Source organism: Pan troglodytes, chromosome 1 (genome assembly GCF_028858775.2).
Source record: "Pan troglodytes isolate AG18354 chromosome 1, NHGRI_mPanTro3-v2.0_pri, whole genome shotgun sequence".
NCBI classification, from domain to species: Eukaryota; Metazoa; Chordata; class Mammalia; order Primates; family Hominidae; genus Pan; species Pan troglodytes.
Genome location: NC_072398.2, coordinates 215,131,186 through 215,147,769, shown reverse-complemented (window position 1 = coordinate 215,147,769; position 16,584 = coordinate 215,131,186). Strand labels below are relative to the sequence as shown.

General features: G+C 58.1%; 1 protein-coding gene across 4 annotated transcripts; it reads right to left on the bottom strand.

Moving 5' to 3' along the window:
- Positions 1–228: 228 nt before the first annotated feature.
- LOC107966262 (family with sequence similarity 131 member C) lies at positions 229–16,118 on the bottom strand. 4 transcript variants are annotated; one of them, XM_024356597.2, is made up of 7 exons: positions 15,891–16,118; positions 5,973–6,088; positions 4,954–4,989; positions 4,558–4,651; positions 2,329–2,511; positions 1,953–2,063; positions 229–1,177 (listed from the first exon to the last, which is right to left on the bottom strand). In XM_024356597.2, the coding sequence occupies exons 1-7, from the start codon at positions 15,910–15,912 to the stop codon at positions 897–899; spliced, it is 843 nt and encodes a 280-aa protein (XP_024212365.1). In that variant the 5' UTR covers positions 15,913–16,118; the 3' UTR covers positions 229–896. The 4 variants fall into 4 exon arrangements, with proteins under 4 accessions (XP_024212365.1, XP_024212364.1, XP_024212366.1 ...); XM_024356596.3 differs by lacking the exon at positions 15,891–16,118 and adding an exon at positions 10,820–13,083; XM_024356598.3 differs by lacking the exon at positions 15,891–16,118 and adding an exon at positions 9,615–10,766.
- Between the last annotated feature and the right edge of the window lie 466 nt (positions 16,119–16,584).

Genomic DNA, 16,584 nt, shown 5'->3' with positions numbered 1-16,584 from the left:
CTCGTCTCCTGCTTGGCTGAGCCACAGCTCATAAAGCTGGGTCCCCAAGTGTAGCTCCTTGGGGAGTCCACAGAGCCTTAGGCATCCTCCATGGGCCCTCTCTGGCTGGGTGGGAGCAGGTTGACCAGCTGTGTGAGCATTGGCAGTAGGGACCTTCCCTGACTCCCTCCGGACTCTGTCCAGGGGCCCAAGGTCACATCTTCCCCAGCAGAGACCAGGCCAAGGTCATCCAGGGTGAATCCACCACTTTAATGTCCTCAGAGAACCTTGAGTGAGATGGGAGGGAGCCGCAAGGAGGGGGAGTGGGCTCCCAGGGGCGAGGAGCAGGGGACACGGAGGAAGCAGGTTCAGAGAGGGAGGGACAGACAGACAGACACTCCAGAGAGACAGATGTCCTGGGTGAGGAGAGCCGGGGAGCAGGTGCTTAGCTACCAGAAGTGGTCACCCCACCTTTGCTGGTGGGCAGACACACAGAGAGAGTGAGGAGGGACTGAACCCCAGGTACAGGCAGGGTTCCCAGACCCCACTGTAAGTGGGTCTCAGTTCTCTCCATGGCTGTCCTCCTGGGGGCCTGGCTGTTGCTCCCCTGGGCCAGGCTGCCCTGGTGTCTCTGAGAGTCCTTGAGTTCCCTGAGGGCAGACACCCTGCAGGGGAAGGTGCCCACCTGAGTGAAGTAATGAAGGGGGAGGGGGTTATGGCTCCCACTGCTGGGGCAGGTCCACCGAGGCACAGAGAGGCCACCATGAGCGCTGGCCCCATCCCTGCCGCACCTACCCTGTGCCTACCCGAGGGGTCAAGGGATGCCCTGCCCTGGACCCCGGGGTCCAGATATGCCTGGGCTGCCCACCAGGCGAGGTCATGGTGAGAGCAGGTGCTGGACCAGCACAGCCCCCGCCTCAGTTATAGAACACCTCGTCCTCCTCCCAGAGGGAGCCGCTGTCCATGGAGGGGAGGGAGCCCGGCAGGTGGGTCCCACCCTCGGGTCCTTGGGCCCCGGGCAGCCGCCGCCGATGCTGCAGCTCTGGGCTGGGGGGCTGCGGGATGCCAGTGGTGCTGGGGGGCTCCTCAGGTGAGGGACAGCTGTCAGGGCAGGGGCTGGGCGAGGAGAAGGCCTGAAGGCTGTCATCCTGTGAGGGGCCACTGGGAAGGCTGTCCTGAAGATAGATGCTCTCCAGATCTGGAAAAGCAACGGGGTGATGGGGGAATGGCGTCCCAGATCCAGCTCCTTGCCCTCTCTGGGGGTGTGAGAAAGGGCAAGGGGCAGAAGACCTGCCTCCAAATCCAGCTGTGTGACTGCCGAGCCTTGTGACCTTGGTCAAGTCACCAAAACTCTGAGCCCCAGCTTTCTCCTCCAGGCAGTAAACGGAGGAGTTAAGAGTGGGCTTGGAGCCAGCCTGTGCTCTCTGAGAACTGGGACAACCAGTGCTCCCCTGGGCCTCTGTCCCCTCCCCGTCCCTCTTGGGGCAGGAGGACTAAGTGCAGGCTTCCCCCAGGGCCAAGGCTCCTTGTCACCTCAGTAGTAACCTGGGCTTCTAGAAAGGTGGTTGCTCGTGCCTGGTGCTGAGTTTCAGATCCGGCTCTGACGCTTCTAGCTGTCATTTGGAGTAAGTTTCTGAACCTCTGAGTGCCTCTGTTTCCTTATTTGTAAAATGGGGACAACAGGACCCACTCCCTAGGGCTGCTGTGAGGATTCTGTGAGGTGCCTCGTGCACAGCCCTCGGTGTGGTAAGCGCTCGATTCCCGCCCCCACTGTGCTCACTCTCTCCTTCCTGCTCCTGGCACTGCTGGGCAATGGGCAAGGCAAGGATCACTGCCCCATTTTGCAGATGAAGAAACTTAGGCTGAGAAAAGGAAGGGGCTTGGCCGAGGTCACACTGCATTTGGTGATGGGCAGCCATCCAGAATCAGCTCCACTCTGCCCACCCCCGCCCCCCGGACCCCCTGGGCTGTACCTTGGAGCTGGACGATGCCCTGGGGGCTGTTCTCGGGGTGCAGCTCCTCTTCGTCCAGTGAGGACCAAGCGCTCAGTGTGGCCTCTGTGATGGCAAACTGCTCGGCGACCCCTGGGGGAACAGCGAGATCCAGCTCAGGGGGGCATGGGTGGGGACGGCCTCAGTGCCTGATGGAGCTGCTCCAGGACAGGCGGGAGGGTGGCCACCTCTCTGGGCTGCCCATTCACACCCCAGTGGTCAAGAGTGCTCACTTAATACCCACCCACCCTATGCCATTATTTTTTCCTGCCCAGACAATGCCCATGCAGTGACCTGGGCCCCCCAAGGACCCAGCTTCACCCCCACAGAGCCCTGGCCAGTCCCCCTCCTCGCTGACCTGCAGCAAAGCGGGCCTCACGCAGCTCATCCGGGAGGCAGCAGTAATGCTCGTCCTCAGCTGGGGACAGCTCCCAGCCTGCCCGCTGGGCACTCCAGCCCTTCCACTCGATGAGGTGGGCCACGCGGCCTCGGGCCATGGCCGTGGGCTTTGTGATGTGGTCCTTGATGCTCTGCACCACCCCTGGGGCATGGAGGGCATCTGGGTGACTGTCCTGACACAAGGCTCAGCGCAGGGCCTGGCCCCCATGCCTCAGGCCCACCCAGTGGCCTGTACCCCACATTTCCTCAGTGCACCATGATCTCCCTCAGTGCCCCACAACTCCCCAGGGGCCTGTACCCATCTAACTCCTCACGCCCTCCAAAGCCTCCTGCTCACTCCTGCCCTGAGCCCTCCGAGCTCTGTGGCCCCCTTCCCTTAATGCCCCCACCCACTGGCATCCACATTTCCTCCCAGCATCCTACTCCCAGTCCATGTTCCCGCCCACTGGGTGCTTCTTCCCCAGATCGCCCACACCCCTCACTCCCTTTCTGACCAAGTTCAGACCCTTCCATCCAAGGAGATCCACCCAAGGACCACTCATGAGCCCCCAGCTTTCTCCATGATCCACTAAACACATTCTGAGAGAGCATCTCTGTGGCCTGCCAGCTCTGCTGGAGGTGAGACCTGGGTGGGTGGAGCAGGCAGGGAAGGCTTCCTGGAAGAGGGGACCTGGGATTGGAATTTGAAGGTGGGTTGGTTTTGAACAGACAGAGGCAAGACTGGAGGTTTCATTTCAAAGATGAGAAGAGGATGAAGGCATGGAAGTGTCTGGCGTGAGTCCAGGATTAGCTGGGGCGAAACATGGGGTCCACACTAGGACTGGGCGGCAGGAGAAGCTGGGAGCTGATCAGGGACAGAACAGGGTTGGGCAGAACCAGGTGGAGGGCTCATATGTTCCTGTGCAATGGGGAGCCCCAGCAGGGTAATGAGCAAGAGAGTGACCAGTTAGAACAGCTGTTTAGGAAGAGCAACCCAGTTGGAGGATTAGGGGTTACTGCAGGGACCCAGCAACAGACAAGGCAAGGGTTGGGCAGACAGAGAGGAGGGGTCGGGGGCTTTAGGAGTAGAGCTGTTGTATGCGGAAGATGGAGAGGGGGCTGCCAGGAATGGTTCAGCATCACCATTAACCAAGGCTGAGAATAGATCTGGGAGTCACCCGGGTCCCCGAAGCCATAATGTGAGGAATGGCAATATTTAAGTAGGAGGAAATATCCACAAAGGTAATTAGAGAGTGGGGAAAATGGGAAAGATGGGGGTGCAGAAGAAAGGGGAGACTCTCCCTCCCACCCACTAAGTTGGGGAGTGTTGGCAATTGGAGAGGGTGTTTTGTAGGAAGTGGGGGTTCAAGTGGCCCTTGAAGGGCAGGTGAGGTGGAGGAAGGCACTGGAGATGGAGGAAAGGCACAGGCCAATGTGGGGAGGGAGGGCCCCAGGGGCCTCAGGGGAGCTGGGTGGGATTTAGTGCTGGGGCCACCTGATGCTGTGGTGGCCACCGAAACCTGCTGTACAGGCCTGGGAGCCCATGCCCAGCTGCTTCAGGTGCTGCTGCTGTCAGCTCACACCCTTATCTGGAGAACCGCCCTGAGCTCCTGGGCACCTAGAGAGGCCGGGAGGCTACCTAGTCCTCCCCGGGGGCAGCCAGTGAGTCAGCAATGGGGGAATATAAAGTCCAGCCCCCTTGCCTTGGGGTGTCATCAATTCTGGGGTGCTATTTGTGCTCCCAAGCTCCCAGTGGGACCAGGTGGGCAGGGCTAGACTCCTGCAGAGCCCCTTCCGAAGGCCCCTCTGCCTCCCCCGCTGCCTGCTGGCTTCTCTTGAGGGCCATTCCCCAGGGAATCACCTGCACAGTCATGCCCATGTCAGGCTCTGCTTCCAGGGAACCTGAACTAATGTGATGGGACTGGCAGAGAGGCAGGGAGACCATGCCAGACAGACATCTGAAAAACTCTGCCCCACCCCCTCAGAGCTTCTTGAGAACCCAGCAGTTTAACCTGTGGAAGCAGAACCCTGAGCCACTGGTCCCCCTGTGACCCGCATAACCCAGCATGGACTCTGGCATTTAGAACATGGAGAATCCAACAGGGCTGCCATCCTCCCACCTGCAACTCAGCCATGCCCTTCCCACAGCCAGGGTCTAGGGTGGGGCCGTGCATTCTCCACCGGCAGGAGAGTTGCGGCCAGAACCTACCCACAAGGGACGAGGTGGCCAGGGCTGCCACGTTGTAGTTGCCAGGGCGGGACCTGGAGTCGGACAGGTAGCCGTTGGTGGTCTGGAAGCACCTCTGGAGGAAGTGGCAGGAGGAGTGAGCAGGGTGGGCCAGGCTGCCGGCCGACATCCCTCCAGCACCACCCATCCCCGTCTCCCAGCTCACCAGGTCCTCTGGCCAGTGGGCAGGAACAGGGCAGCTAAAGCCAGGGAGATCCTACTAACTCCCATGGGACAACCCCCACCCACTGTTTCATCAGCCCCCCCCCCCCCCGCCCCAGGGCCAGCAGGACTGTGTGCCTGGGCTGGGCACAAAGGATGGAGGGGCCGTGGTGTCAGCTGGGGCCGGCTAGAATGGGGACACACAAGTGCACTGACCTGCCAAGGATCCCAACAGAAATCCATCTGTTTGTCCTAAAACAAGAGGAGAGAGAGGATCAGGCAGGGCCTGGCACGCTGTGCCAGCAGATGGCCCGAGTCCTGGGGCCCTGGGTGGGGGTGGGGGTCAGCCTTCTTCTGGTGCTGTGTGAGGTTGGGGTCTGCCCTCTCATGGGTCATGCTCTGGTGTCCCCCGGCATGCAGAGGAAGAAGGAGGGGGCAACAGTGGTGCTGGGAGGACAGGCCTCGGGTGCCGCTTATAGAGCAGGCTTGGGTGTGGGCTCTGACTTTGCTGTTTCCCAGCTGGTATCCCTAGACTATTCCTAACAGCTCCGAACACGTCTCTTCCTCTGCAAAATGGTGACAATTTCATTCACCTCATGAGTTGTGGTGAGGCCTAAATAACATAACGGAGGCTGAGAAGAGCTGAGTGCAGTGCTTCGCAGGAGGGGTGTGCCGCTGGGGAGAAGGTAATTATATCATCCAGTGGGTTCATGCCACAGACCCTGGAGCAAGGGTGGAAATTATGCACCAGAATTTGGGGTCCCTTGTGACCCTTAGTGACATCTTCTAAATCCATCTGGACTGAGAAACGTATATAAAATTTTAATATATATAATATATAAATTATATTCATATAAATTATATATTATATATATAAGTTATATATTATATATTTATATACAAATTATATGTATAACATAACATATAAAATTTGTGAGGCTGCTCAGGAGTAGCGGGCTGGTAGCGGCATGTGTTGTCTGCAAGGCAGAGTTAATTTGCGCGGGAAGACCTTCAGGGTGCGTGGTCTTCTAAACAAGCCTGGTCCAGTCCCTGGATGCTCAGTCCAGTCCAGCCCCTCATGCTGCTGAATACCAGGCCTTAGGGCCCCTGGTCCCACAGGGAGAAGCGGGTTTGGCAGGGAAGGAAGAGACTGGGATGGATTCTGCTCCCTGTGGGGAGGAGACAGGCCGGGAACCGGGGCGCAGGTAGCACAGGGATGAGGAGCAGCCAGTTACCTTGCCAATGACACGGTCTGGAGCCACGGTGGGAGTGCGGCCCGAGGGTAGATCTGGGTTCAAGGGGTCCGCACCCTGGGGCATGGGGCAGTTCTTGTGGGCACTTGTGAACAGGTCTGGAAATAAGAGCAAGAGGAGGAACTCAGCAAAGCCCAGCCCTCTCTTGCTTACAAAGCATGTTCAAGGCCCCCCCGTAAGGTGAGTATGGCCTTGTTTTTATCCAACAACATCGTAGAGGAAGCAGACTCAAGTCCACAGCAGGGAAGGGGTCCAGCCAGATGCCCTCCTGCCTGTGCCCCTCAGCGGGAATTACTGGCCTCATCTTCTTTTTACTCCCTTTTCGCAGTTTCTAGCACCCACACTCCAGCATGTTTTTGGCCTCGTGGAGATCTTTAATCCATTTACCCTCATATTTCCAGACTAGATCCTCCCGTCCTCTTTCGCTCCTGGCCTGGCTGACCCCCTGGCATGGCCTCTGAGCTCTCTCTCACAGACGCCCTTACCTCTCACCCCGGTTTGAGTCTGACCCTCCTGCCCTGTGCCTGGATCTGAGGAGCTGAATGTTGCTGGAGAAAGTGACCGCTGCATGCGAGATTGTAGCCCCAGCCTCCCGTGGGACGCTGCCCGGATCCTTCTCTGTTTCTGCATTTCCTGCTGTCTTTGTTTCCTGCCAGGTTGACAGCTTCACCCCATCCTTCCTTCTCAGACATGAAACACACCCCCTCCCCTACCCCACACACTGCTGGGGGCTTCTGCCTCTCCCTCACTGGGTCCAGGATCCTTGGAAAGGTGTCACCCGGATCTTTCCACCCAAATCACCAGAGCCTGCCTGCACCTTTGCCCACATCATCGCCTTTCCCTCCTGCAACAAAGGAAGAGCTGTTCCTGCTGCACCCAAGACCTTCTGGCCCATCCACCCAGGGCTGGGTCCTGCCCCTGCCCTCCCCCCAGAGGCTCTGCTCTCCCTCCTGCGGTGTCACTGTGCCCTCTCCACTCTGTCCACTTTGAAGCATTCAGCCGGGATCTCATATGCTGCGATGCGTCTTGGGCTCTGGACCTTCTCCTGCATTCTCACTCCTCTGTCCCCTTCACCACTGGGTGGGGCCGTCAGCATCCTGGCAACCCAAGCATCTCCTGTCTTCTCAGAAGCTTGTTGTGACCACTGTTTCCCTCCAGCGACTTGGCCGTTCCTCTGCTCCCTTCTCGCTGGACGTGCAGAGAGCTGTGTCCCCCCTCTACTTCCTCGTCCTCCACTTCTCCTCCACCCGTTCCAAGCAGGCTTTCATGAGGCAGCCCTTGCCAAGCTGCCAGGAACCTCCGTGGGGCCAACTCCAATGGGGGCTGCTCCAGCCTCTTCTTGGAGCTGGAGCTGTGCAGCCTTCCTGCCCTCTTGAGCCTCGCTCTTATCCTGGCCTCTGGCCTCTCTGGCTGCTGTCCTGGGTCCCCTCTTTGGCTCCTCCCTGGCTCACCCCTGCCCGTTGGCTGGCACACTTCTGTCCTGGCCCTTCTCCACCCTCTCTCCCCAGGAGGTCTCACCTTCATGTTTCCGCTGCCCGCTGCCCATGTGCACACCCCCAGCCCTGACTCCTCACTTGAGCTCCCAACTGAATTTCCAGCTCTCTACGTGGATGCCCAAGGGGCACCTCAAGCACACCTGGGCAAAAGAGGATTCCCAATTCCAGGCCCACCTTCCCCCCATCCCCCACTGCACCAACTACAACCCTGGGAGTTTCTCAGGGTCCTGCCTTCCCCCACTCTCCCCGGGGCCACGCAGTCAACCGGCAAATCCTGTTAGCCCTCTCTTAGGTCTATTCCAGGTCTCCGGGCTCCCTTCTCCCAGGGCTCCCCTGCTGCAGGCATCCTCCCTCCCTGGAAGACAATGGTCCCTGTGCTCACTCTCTGCCCGCCAGCGGAGGGACTTAATGCTCTAGGCCAGATTGTGTCACTGGGGTTAGGGGACCATGTGGGTGCTGCCCCCAATTCCCCTGGATTCCTTTCTCCTGTTTTTGCCCTGGCGCCCTGCATGGCTTCTAAGAGGCACCACCTGTGGCTCTTTCTACAGGGGCTGCCCTAGGTAAATTTCTGTTGGCCCCACCCAGAGTGGCCCCAAGCCAATGACTACCAGGTGCAGGGCCCCAGCTCCTTTGTCTGGGATCCAAAAATTCCCCTTCACTTACCCTCCGGAGTACCCTGCAGGGCCAGGCTGAGGCCAGGCCTGAGACCACCCCACTGCCTGGCTGGCCTCCTCCATCCTCCTCTCACTCCATTCCCTACTGGCTTCCTCTGGAAGGTTCACCTCATATCAGTTGTACCCAAATCCTCATTTCAAGGGCAGCTGGCAGGGGGAAGGTAAGCATTCAGTTGGAGGTGAGATTAAGGTTTTCTTTTCTTTTTCTTTTTTTTTTTTGGAGACAGAATCTCGCTCTGTCACCCAGGCTGGAGTACAGTGGCATGATCTCAACTCACTCTAACCTCCGCCTCCCAGATTCAAGCGATTCTCCTGCCTCAGCCTCCTGAGTAGCTGGGATTATGGGCACCTGCTCATTTTTATATTTCCAGTAGAGACAGGGTTTCACCATGTTGGCCAGGCTGGTTTCAAACACCTGACCTCAGGTGATCCGCCTGCCTCGGCCTTCCAAAGTGCTGGGATTACAGGCATGAGCCACCACGCCCAGCCTGAGATTAAAGTTTTCATCCCAACTGGATTAGACTTAGTTTGCAGAAGAGACCGTAGGTTTCTGGGATCTACCCAAAGGTAAGCAGGTGGGCTAGTCAAGGAGGCTGGAGGCAGAGACTGGAGCCAAGGAAAGATCTTATTGACCACCCCACCCATGACCCAGGCAGGCCTAAGGAGGTGAGAGCACCTGGGGCAGCACGGGATCCTGTGGACTGAGCCGTGCACCTGCACACCATAGCACTCAGCTCATCTTGTTCTTTTTCCTGAGTCCCTGCTGTGTGACCCTGAGCTAGTCCTGCCCCTCTCTGGGCTCCAGGGCCTCCATTTCCACAAAGGCCATGTTGTCCAGGCCCTTCAAAGGCAATGTTCAAACTGGGGGTGCATCTTTCAGTGGGCCATGCAGCCATTTATTAATTAGGTCTTATTTTAATGAAATAGAATGGAATAGAATGGAAAATATCAGAGCCCACTGCAAGTCAGGTTAAGTATTATTTTATGAAGCTTCTGTTTATGCAAACACAAGTCTGTGCAGATGTGTGTGCACAACACACACAGAGTAAAAATTTTCTATGTGTGTATTCTGGGTCATGATGCAAAATATATTATTCCTATGGGTCCAGTCAAAAAAGTTTGCAAGTTGCCAATCTTGAGGTTCTGGAAATTCTGTATGTCCTGGACAAGCCAGGGCCCGCCAAGGTGCAGACAGGTGGCACTGGCCATAGGCTGACCCTAGGAATTGGAGAGGTGTTAGGGTATTTCTAGGACCCCTGGCCATCCCCTGAAGCTTTTTTACAACTCTCCAGCCACAGACCAGGGAGCGAGTTGGGGAGCCGGGCACAGAGGAGGCTGGTGGTGATGCCAAAGCCTGGCAGAGGCATGACTTGAACAAGGTCATTTGTTGAGACGGTGGTGGGCTTGGAGGACTCCTGGCTCCCACCCCCTCCCCAGCCCGCCTGGCTCCCCACCTCAGTTGGGGTTCAGGTGCCTCCACCAAAGCTGCCTGCTCCCCGTGAGGACTTTGGCCCCATGATGTCACAGGCTGGTTGCCATGGGGACGTCAGGTAATGAACCAGCCCAGGGTGAAATCACAGGCTGTTCTTCGCCCAGCTGGGACTGGTGGCCACGTCACCACTGGCAACTGGAAAAACACAGAGTGTCATGTGGGGTGGGGGCTGGGAGGCAGCCCGAAGGGACCGCTAGCACCTGCTCCTGTGGCTCCCTCTCCCAGAAGGACACCCCCTTTCTTTCAGTCCACACCCTACTCTCCTGACCTCAAGGTCAGAATTCCCTTCTCAGACCTGCTCCCTCCCCCACCTCCTCTGTCCACAAAAGTGACAGGCTTCTGGCTGCCATGGCAACCTGGAGAGGGCCATCTTGATTTTTCAAGGAGAGGGTGTCAACCCGATGTCTCCTTCATCCCTCTGTCTTCAACCAGAGCTTCTCCTCTGCATCTTGAGGGTGCTTCCTGCCTTCCTATGCCAGCTCCTCTTCAATCTTCTTTAGAGTCTAACCTCCCAGACAGTTCCTCCTGATGTCTAGCCTAAACCCCTCTTGTTGCAGTTCCCATACTGGTTGGTCTTCTCTACTTGATCCTTGGGTGAGTCTGCAGCACAACCCCTCAGGCTCCTCTCGTCTGCTTCAGGGCCTTCCAACTCCTTTAAGCTGTTCTTTGGGGCTCCGTGTCCCAACCCATTAGTCACCATGGTTGCCATCTACCCCAAGAGTGCCTCCCAGGGCTCTGCACCCCAGAGGGCAGAGAGGGACCGTGTTTGACTCTGCAGCAGCCCAGGGAGGGTAAATATCCTCTCAAAACCACACAGAAACTGAGCAGCAGCCTGGGGTCAAAGCGTCCCCTCATGCTCCTCCCCGGCCAGCCTCGGGCTTCTCTGCTCAGCTTCTCAGGGCACCTGCAGCCGATGCGGCCCCTCTAGCCAACCATTGCCCGGGTGTGTACTGCCCAGCTGTGATGTGCCGGGCTCTGCCCTTGGCTCTGAAGAGAACGTAAGCGGCCAAGGCATTCCTCTTACGGTCCCTGAGCTGGGTTTAAGTCCCCGCTTCTCACTTTCCGCTGCAGGGGGTGGGCATGGGACTTAGCCCCTGTGAGCCTTGGATTCTCATCTGTGAAATAATACCAGCCCAGAAAGGGCTGCAGCAAGGAGGAAGCACCTACCACAGCAAGCAGTCCGTAAGCAGCAGCCGCTCCACCCCTCTCCCCTCAGTGTCTCTCTCTGGACAATGGGACACATCTTGGTCAGCCACTCCTCTGTTCCTGTCCCCAGGGCTGGAGCTGGCTCTGGAGGCTCCGCAGAGGGAAGCCCTTGAGGGTGAGTCCTTGGCCTCTCTGCCTGTTGAGTCACTGCCAGGGGAGCAGGCCACAGAGCTTGGCAGAGGCCAGGCCTCGAGTGGACTGAGTGTCCCCTCCTCCCCAGGACATTTGTTTACAGGTCACCTGAGCCGTGACAATAGCTCATCTGTGGGTTGGCTCAGCTCAGAGCTATCCAAGGGGGTCCCTTTCTCTCCCCGTGCAAGGATGGAGAGAGAAAATGGGCTCCTCCCCAGGACTTCCACACACCCCAGCTCCTCCCCACTTCCTTCCCCAGGCTCCCTCCCATCCTGTGACCTGGCCTCTGGGAACATCTTGCTCCAGCCTCACCTCCCCCAAGCGACCTGCCCAGATTGGCCTCTGCTGGATTAGGTACCTCACCTGTGGTCCTAATGGCCAAAGTCTGGCCTGCAGTGATTTGCCGCCACTGTTTACTGAGCAGGTGTGACAGTACTGTGTCAGGTACTGTCTGTCCTAGGCCTGTTCACCCATGATCTCTCATTTAACCCACACAACAATCCTGCAAAGTACATGTTATGCCCATTTTACAGATAGGGAAACGGAGGCTCAGAGAGGATAAATCACTTATGCAAGGTCACCTGCTAATAAGCAGCAGAGATGAGGGTCACACTTCGGCCCTTGTGAAACTCCAAAGCTTGTGCCCCAACCACTAAACAGTGCTGATCTCCAGACAGGGTCCTTGGGGCATCCTTCCAAGGGTTCATGCATACTGCCTCCCCCATTAGGCTACTCCACAGGCAAAGCTATACCTCTCTTATCAGACTGTGAGCTCCCGAAGGGCAAGGTCCCACCTACCCTTTCCTCAGTGCCTGGTGTAGGACTGCTCAGGACTTGGAAACTATGGGTGGCTCTGGTCGGCCCCCTTAGAGCTTGTGCCTTCACCCAGACATGATCAGATGTCTGAGTTTCCAGAAGAAAATTCTCGGTCTCTAATTTCTACTCTCACCCCCGACCCCACCGGCCCCCAGTGCATTGGATACCCCCAAGGTGGGGCCAGGAGGCTGATCAGTTGGCCTGGAGGAGAGGGCTGGGGCATGAGTGAGGAGGCAGAGTGGTTATGGCACCAAGGGCATGGAGCGGGTACTGAGCCCCTGGAACTGGAGGGAAGGGGGGCAAATATTCCTCTCTGTTCCATACAGACTGCCACTGGTTGCAGAGCCCCAAACAAATAGGGACCATTCAAGTGTTCCAAGAGGTTGTTTTTCTAAGCACTGGCCATATACTTAGCACCTCTTTTTGTTTCTGAGACAGGGTCTTTGTTGCCCAGGCTAGAGTGCGGTGGAGTAATCACAGCTCACTGCAGCTTCGACCTCCTGGGTTCAAGCCATCCTCCTGCCTCAGCCTCCTAAATAGCTGGGACTACCAGCACACACCACCACACCTAGGTAATTTTTTAAAAGTTTTTTGTAGAGATGAGGTCTCACTATGTTGCACAGGCTGGTCTTGAACTCGTGGGCTCAAGCGATCCTCCCGCCTCAGCCTCCCAGTATTTAGATTATAAGCGTGAGCCATAGCACCTCTCTCTATATAGGGACATAAGAAAGCAAAGGACGGGGTTTCCACACTCAGGCTCTGGGGTCACATTGACCTGGATTCAAGTCCTGCCTCTCCATGCCCTGGCCATGTGACCTGAGGGAAGACCCTCCTGTTCTCTGAGCCCCACGTCCCTTGTCACAGGGTTGAATGAGAACTAACTAGGTCAGGAGAGCAAAGGCTCAGCCTGGCTCAGGATAAGCGCTCAACAAACGGTAGCTTAAAAATAGATAATGAACACAAAATAGCTCCTGGAAACAGCGTTTGTTGCCTTAATCTGGTCCCAATCACTTTCTTAATGTCCTCAGCACCTCGAGTGCCTGCCACCCGCTGCCTTTCCCATGAGGCAGGATGTGGCTTAAAACCTCTGTAGGTTTCCCCTTCCAGACATGAAGGCCCGCATTAGCTGTCTGCACAGACAGGTAATAAAAATTAAAGGCCAGGTGCAGTGGCTCACACCTGTAATCCCAGCACTTTGGGACGCCGAGGTGGGAGGGTGGCTTGAGGCCAGGAGTTCGAGATAAGCCTGGGCAACATAGTGAGAGCCTGTCTCTATTATAATATATACAATATTAAAAGTAAAAGTAAAAATGAGAGCAATAGCTAATATGTACGAGTGCTTACTATGTGTTGGGTACTGGTCTGAATGCCTTACATGAATTAAGCCATTTAGTCCGCCCAGCAACCCTATGACATCAATACTATTATAATTCCCATTTTAGAGATGGGAACACTGAGATACACACACAAGGTCAAGTCACTTGCTGAGGTCACAGAGCTAGTAAATGGTGGAGCCCTGCTTCGTATTCTGCACTCCTAGCCTCTCTACCAAGTAGGCAGACGCTAACTGCTACCGATGCTGGGATGGGGTGATTTTCCCAGGTGTGGCCTGACCTTGGTTTTGGGGTTTGGCTGGGTGGCCCCAGCTGGGTGCAAGCTCTGGGCTCAGTATGGGCATCAGCCTGAGGCCTGCAATCCTTGGCCTTGGCCAAGGGTGGACGCACTCCCTCCACCCTTCCTTCTGTAGCAGTGCCTACCTGGCCTAGGAGGCACTGAGCGCTCAGAGGCTATGATTAGCAATTGATTGCTGGTGCAGGGGCCAGGTGGGGGGTTCAGGAGCCCACAGCAGCCTGCAGCTCCAGGAGAGTAGACAGGTGCAGGCACCAGGGCCGAGGGCTGGCTGTGAGTGCAGAGACTGAGGCCCTAGGCTGTGGAGTCAGCATGCCATGGTTTAAATCTTGGCTTATACTATCCTAGCTGTGTGGCCCTGGACAAGTCACTCCACTGCCCTCTGCCTCAGTTTTCCCACTTGTAAGATAGGGACTGTGTTCATATATAACCCAAACTAGCTTTATCTGCCTAAAACTTTCAGACTAGTATGCACTCGGAGAGCATCAGTGATGAGGAGAGGGCTGGGTGGGTCAGTGATGCAGCCACCCAGAGTCTCTGGGACCCTGGCCGTCCCCTGCCCACGTGGCTCCCCATATTCCTTTCACCTCAACCCAACTTTCCTGGATGCATGTTGAGACTGTCAGGGGCCCCGTCCTCTCAGGAGGGGGACAAGGCTGGACTATACAATTAGATCTGGGGGGCGCTGAGGAAGCCCAGGCTGCAGAAGGAAGGGTGGAGAGAGCGTATCTTGGCTGCTGTGGCCCCAAAGAGCCCTGGCAGAGGGGGCGGTGGAGGGAGCCCCCGGTGTGGGGTCAGAGGACCTGGGCCCCAGCCTCTCAGGGTGACCTTAGCAGGCGTCTCTTCCTCCCCGGCCTCTGTCCCATGCTCAGTGGGTTCTCAGTTCAAAGGCCAGTCCCTCTGGGCTGGGACCCCAAGGTGCCTGACATGGGGTGGCCAAGTGAAGGGGAAGGGACACGGCCACTGAGGAAACACTCAGATCCCCTCCACCTGGAGCTGGCCCCAGCCAGAGACTGCCTAGAACCTTTGGGGTTTCTGGAGCCTGGTGCTCCTAAAGAACCCTCAGCACTCCTCACTCTTCAAGCTTCCTTCCCCTCCCGCTAGGCTGCAGGCCTCCCGGACCAGGTGCTGTGCTGGGTTCCTTGCTGCTGGATGCCCAGCATGCACACGGTGCCTGGCACACGGCAGCTATCATGTTAATATCAGCTTAATGCATGGATAAGTAAAGGAACCCCACACAGCCTGACCCTGTACCTTCCCCTTCCCCAGCCGGGATTCCACCCCGATACCTCCCAGAGACATCCTGAGCCACTTACCTGAATGCCCACAGGAACTCCTGAGCAGAAGCCCTTCGAGTCCAGAGGATGGGGGAAGGTCACTGTGCTCCTTGCTCAATACCCCCAGGACAAGGTCCCCTCTATTCTGGGTAAGCTACTAGGGGTGATGGGTGTGGTGGTGGTCAGTGGGTTTGGCCTCAGCCTGCAGAGCCTGAACCAAGGCCAAAGCCACCCCCACTCCCAGTCACACCCCCCTGATCCCACTGTGGGGTGAACAGACCAAGGTGGGAGAAGGGCTCAGCCCAATCGCTTGTCTAAATGTTGCCCAACCGCCTGTTGGAAAGCTGGTGGTGATGGGTGGGGGTGGAGGTAGAGGTAGGGGGCTCCAAAGACCAAACTGCCCATCCCCCAATCTCTGTGCAAGACTGTGTGTCCCCTACTCACAGATAGAAGAGGCTGGGGCCTGCCCTGGGCCCCCAGGCAAGGGCAGGTCCCCTCCACCTCCTTGGGTACCACGTGGGGGAGAGTGGAGGGTGACAGGTCAGACACAGAGAGAAAGGCCCAGGGGTAACTGGGAACATCAGCTGTGCTCTGGCCCTTCTGTCCCCTGTCCAAGGATGGGGGTGGGGAGGAGGATTAGGGGGCAGGGGAACCTTCTTTATAACCTGTGCCCCACCATTAACCCTTTCCTGCCAACAGGGTTCAGGGGCTCTGCAGATGGGGGCACCCGGTAAGACGTGGGAAGGGGCTGTGGGGGTGAGCTGGTAAGACCTGTGTCTTGGGGAGGGGTGGGAAAGGGAGGGTCTGCTAGTTCTCCCGGTGCCCGCAGTTCCTCCGGGAAGCCAGGAAGAACCAGAGCCCCCTTCCCTCCCAGGCACCCGGCAGGGGGTGTGTGGCTGTAGGGATGAGAGCGCGGCACGGCACGGGACCCTGCTTCGTGTCACCTGCGGGGCTGCAAACTGGGGCGGGGATGCGGTGACCTCTGCACGTGCGCTCTCTGCGCTGCCCCCGCCCCCTACCGTCCCTAGCTCTGTCCCCCTCAGGACGCCGCGTCCCCGGGGGTGCGGCGGGGCCGTGAAGGGCGGGTCGCCAGCCCCATCCCCCAGGTCTCCGAGCGGCGAGGGGACTGCGCGGGTCCCCGGCACCCGATCCCCCCGCCCCCGGCCGGGCCCCCTCACCTCGCGACACGCAGGAGCCCATCACGGGGCCGCGGGGCCGGGCCGCTGCGCCCGGGGTGCGTGGGGCCGCGGGGCGTTCATGTCTCCGCGGGCCCGGGGCTGAGCGCTGCGGAGCCAGAGGACGCGCGGGGCGGGGGGCTCGGGCGCCCTCAGCTCGGCCTCAGCTCCAGCCTGGGTCGTCCCCGCTGCCGCCGCGCCCGGCTCGCCTCGCGCCGCCGCCTCCCGCGCCGCCGCCTCCCGCGCAGTGCCCGCCGCTGCCAGGGGAGGGCGACACCGCGGGGCGCGGCGGGCGGGGCCCGGGGGAGCGCAGCCGGGAGGCTTGGGCGCACCTGTGGCCGCAGAGCGCGGGAGGGCCATCTCTGTCCCTTCGGGGCTCCCCCACCTCCCGGGGTTGCCAGGGCTGAAGGTCAGGGAAGGGGACGGAGGGGGCGGGGAGACTCCTGGCATTTGGGGCACAAAGTAAACAACATGAATTTAACCACAACAACGACGACTGGGCACGAAGGCTTGGGAGCGAGGAGGGGTGCGCGCAAGAACAACAGGTTCATTGGGCCTATTTTGCAGAGGATGAAAGTGAGGCTCGCAGAAGTTAGAGGCCTTGCCTGAGAGCCCTAAGCTGTGAATTCAGCGACTTTTGACTGTCAGCGCCTCATTCAGAGCTATTGAAATTAACATATGCAAAATAATATATGCC